This window comes from Macrotis lagotis, chromosome 3 (assembly GCF_037893015.1).
Source record: "Macrotis lagotis isolate mMagLag1 chromosome 3, bilby.v1.9.chrom.fasta, whole genome shotgun sequence".
In the NCBI taxonomy this organism is placed as follows: Eukaryota; Metazoa; Chordata; class Mammalia; order Peramelemorphia; family Peramelidae; genus Macrotis; species Macrotis lagotis.
In genome coordinates, this window is record NC_133660.1 from 292,513,923 (window position 1) to 292,517,469 (window position 3,547).

The window sequence follows — 3,547 nt, forward strand, 5'->3', positions numbered from 1 at the left end:
CTCTTTCCTGTCCCCCTTTTTAGGGAGGTAGTGTATTTTTTTAGATCATTCTATCTAAGTCATAGAAAATTCTGAGTGTCTGTCCCTTCTAGTTCAGTATATTCTGTTGAATAGAGTAAAAATTCCTGAGAGTTTTCTCCCCAGTGGACTTAAAGCCAGTTACATCCCATTAGATATCAGTCTCATGGATAGGTCATGGATGTCCAGCATTTCTGGCTAGTTATATTCTCTCTGTTAGAGTTACATTTCTCAGGATTCTCAGGATTTATGAGAGTCTCTACCCCACCCCCCATGCTGAGATATAGCCAGTTTCAACTTACTGGATTGCATTTTTTTCCTTTTACCACCCCCCCCCCCTTTTTTTTACCTTTTCATGTGTCTCTTGAACCTCCTGTTTGATATCCAAATTTTCTGTTTAGCTCTGGTCTTTTCATCAGAAATTTTTGGAATTCTTACATTTCGTTAAATGTCCATCTTTTTCCCTGGAAGAGAAGGTTCAGCTTTGCAGGAAAGTAGATTCTTGGCTGCATTCCAAGCTCCTGTGCTCTTTGAAATATCTTGTTCCAAGCCCTTCGATCCCTTAAAGTTGATGCAGCCAGGTCCTGCTTGATCCTTACTGTGGCTCCTTGATATTTAAATTGTTTCTTTCTGGCTGCTTGCAGGATTTTCTCTTTTATCTGATAGTTCTGGAGTTTGGCCACAACATTCCTTGGTATTTTCATTTTAGGATCTTTTTTCTGGTGGGGACCTATGTACTCTTTCAATAACTACTTTGCCCTCCGATTCCATGATGTCAGGGCGGTTTTCCATCACTAGATCCTGTAATATTAAGTCCAGGTTTTTATTTTTTTTCTCTTCAATGGTTTCAGGAAGTACTATAATTTTCAGGTTTCCCCTCCTCAATCTATTCTTGAGGTCAGTGGTTTTGTTGATGAGGTATTTCACATTTGCTTCTATTTTTTCTAATTGTTGATTTTTGTTTAACTGACTCTTGCCATCTCGTGGAGTCATTAGTTTCTGTAGACTCCATTATTTCTTGGGGGGAGGAGTTTTCTTCATTAACCTTTTCCAATTGGTCGATTCTACTTTTGAAAGAGCTTTCCATTTGACCAATTGAGGTTTTGAGAGAATTAATTTCTTTTTGCATTTGCTCATTTGAGGATCTGAGAGAATTATTCTCATTTTGTAATTGTCCAATTGATGATCTGAGAGATTTATTCTCTTTTTGTGTTTGTCCAATTGTACTTTTTGAGATTTTGTTTTCTTGTTGCAAGGTATTAATTGCCTCCCCCAAATTTTCCAGTTGATTTTTAAACTCCTTCCTTCAAGGAAGTCTTTCTGTGCTGGAGACCAGACTGTATTCTCCTCAGATGTTCCAGGTCTCTCTGGGTTGGGGTCTTTCCCTTCCAGGAATTTTTCAATGGATCCACCTTTCCACTGACCCTTCTTCATTATGCTAAGACCTTGAGTTGGGTGGGGCTGGTTCACCTGGGCTTGGGATCTCTAAAGTCTTTACTGAGTGAAGTTTCTTGGGATGGCCAGTAGGAGGTGATGGTTGCCCTCTCTGGGGTGTCTGTGACCTTGGTTGTGAGGCCTTCTCCTTTTGCTTGAGGGAGGGAATTGGAGCTATTGAATTCTTTTGCCTTCAATAAATGGTGGGCTTTACCCTGGCCTGAGGTCATTCCTCAGCTGGGCTGGTTCTTTTGCTCACACACCTGGGCCTGAGGCAGAAATAATTTGCATTTGTTTGGGAGGAGGCCTCAGTGCAATGGAGGCTTGGGTTCAGAGTTTCTCAGACTGTCCTACACCAGACCTCTCCCTGCAGCCCCTGCCCCAAGCACCAGGGGGACAGCACCAACACCAGCGCCTCTGCTTCCCCGCCAACCCAAGCCCCCTTCGTCCAGCCCCACTGCTGATCCAGCATGTCCAGCTCTCGGGCCCTCAGACTCCCGGTTCTGATTCAGCTGTTGGTCTAGCTGATCTTCCCTGGGAAATCAGACTCACCTGCTGGTACTCAGCCAAGGCTGCTGTGGGAGACAAATCCTGAGGTAGATTTTCCTCTCCTGGCTTTTCTTTCTGGGTTTCCTGGTTCAGATTTCTTTTAAGAGGTTTGTTTCATGTGATAGATGGGGAAGGGATCAGGAGACTTTAGAACTGTGCCTGTCTTCTCTCCGCCATCTTGGCCGGAAGTCCACAAATAAGCTTTTATAAAAGATAGATCTGTAACTCGCTTTTATGTCTTGAAAATATTCAACATACAGAGTTAATTATTTCTAATGGCCATTCTTTGTTTCCAGGTGAATGACATCACTCTCCAATAACATATATGGATAACAGTTCGAAAGTGAATGAGTTCATCCTTACAGGACTAACCGATGATCCAGAGCTTCAGGTTCCTCTCTTCATAATGTTCACCCTCATCTATCTCATCACACTACTAGGGAACTTGGGCATGGTAGTTCTGATCTCCTGGGATACTGCTCTCCACACCCCCATGTACTTTTTCCTTAGTAACCTGTCGCTGGTGGATTTTGGCTATGCTTCATCTGTTACTCCCAAGGTGATGGCTGGTCTTCTCACAGGGGACAAGGTCATCTCCTATAATGGGTGTGCTACACAAATGTTTTTCTTTGGGGCTTTTGCTAATACTGAAAGCTTCCTCTTAGCTTCCATGGCATATGATCGCCATGTAGCTGTATGTAAGCCCCTGCATTATACCATCACCATGACATCAACTCTTTGTGCACATCTGGCCAGTGGTGCTTATATATGTGGCTTGTTATCTTCTTCCATAGTCATAGGAAACATCTTTAATCTTTCCTTCTGTAAGTCCAACATAATCCATCACTTTTTCTGTGATCTTCCCCCTCTCCTACTTCTGTCTTGCTCTGATATTCACATCCTTGAGCCAATATTCTTTATCTTAGGGTCATTCACTATCTTTTTCCCATTTCTTGTCACCTTTTCTTCCTACTTGTTAATCTTCATCACCATCCTGAAAATTCATTCTGCTGATGGCCGCCAGAAAGCTTTCTCCACCTGTGCTTCCCATCTCACAGCAGTATCTATATTTTATGGGACAATTTTCTTCATGTATTTCCAACCCAGCTCAAGCCATTCGATGGATATGGACAAAATGGTGTCAGTATTCTACACTATGATTATCCCTATGATGAATCCTATGGTTTATAGTCTTAGGAACAAAGATGTCAAAAATGCTTTTAGGAAAGTTATGAGGGGAAGACAACTTTACTTACATCTTTTTACTTAAAGAGAAACTTCAATTTTTACCTTTCCATTCTGCCCCAAATCAGACTGTTTGTATAAATATATATATATATATATATATATATATATATATATATATATATATATATACAGAAAAGTGTAATCTCATTTTTAAAAACAAAATTATGAAGCATAAATTGTATTCAATTTGGAGTTAAGACTTGAATTTATATTGTCCTCGAGACTTTCAACATAAGTAGTAACCCTAAGCAAGTAGCTATATTAGCTTCCTCATTTTTAAAATCCTTACTTGTATCAC

General features: G+C 40.8%; 1 protein-coding gene across 1 annotated transcript; it reads left to right on the forward strand.

Annotated features, from left to right (window-relative positions):
- Window positions 1-2,314: 2,314 nt before the first annotated feature.
- On the forward strand, window positions 2,315-3,271 carry LOC141516686 (olfactory receptor 5B2-like). The gene has a single exon (XM_074227686.1). The coding sequence runs from the start codon at window positions 2,327-2,329 to the stop codon at window positions 3,269-3,271; it is 945 nt and encodes a 314-aa protein (XP_074083787.1). The 5' UTR covers window positions 2,315-2,326.
- The last annotated feature ends 276 nt before the right edge of the window (window positions 3,272-3,547 follow it).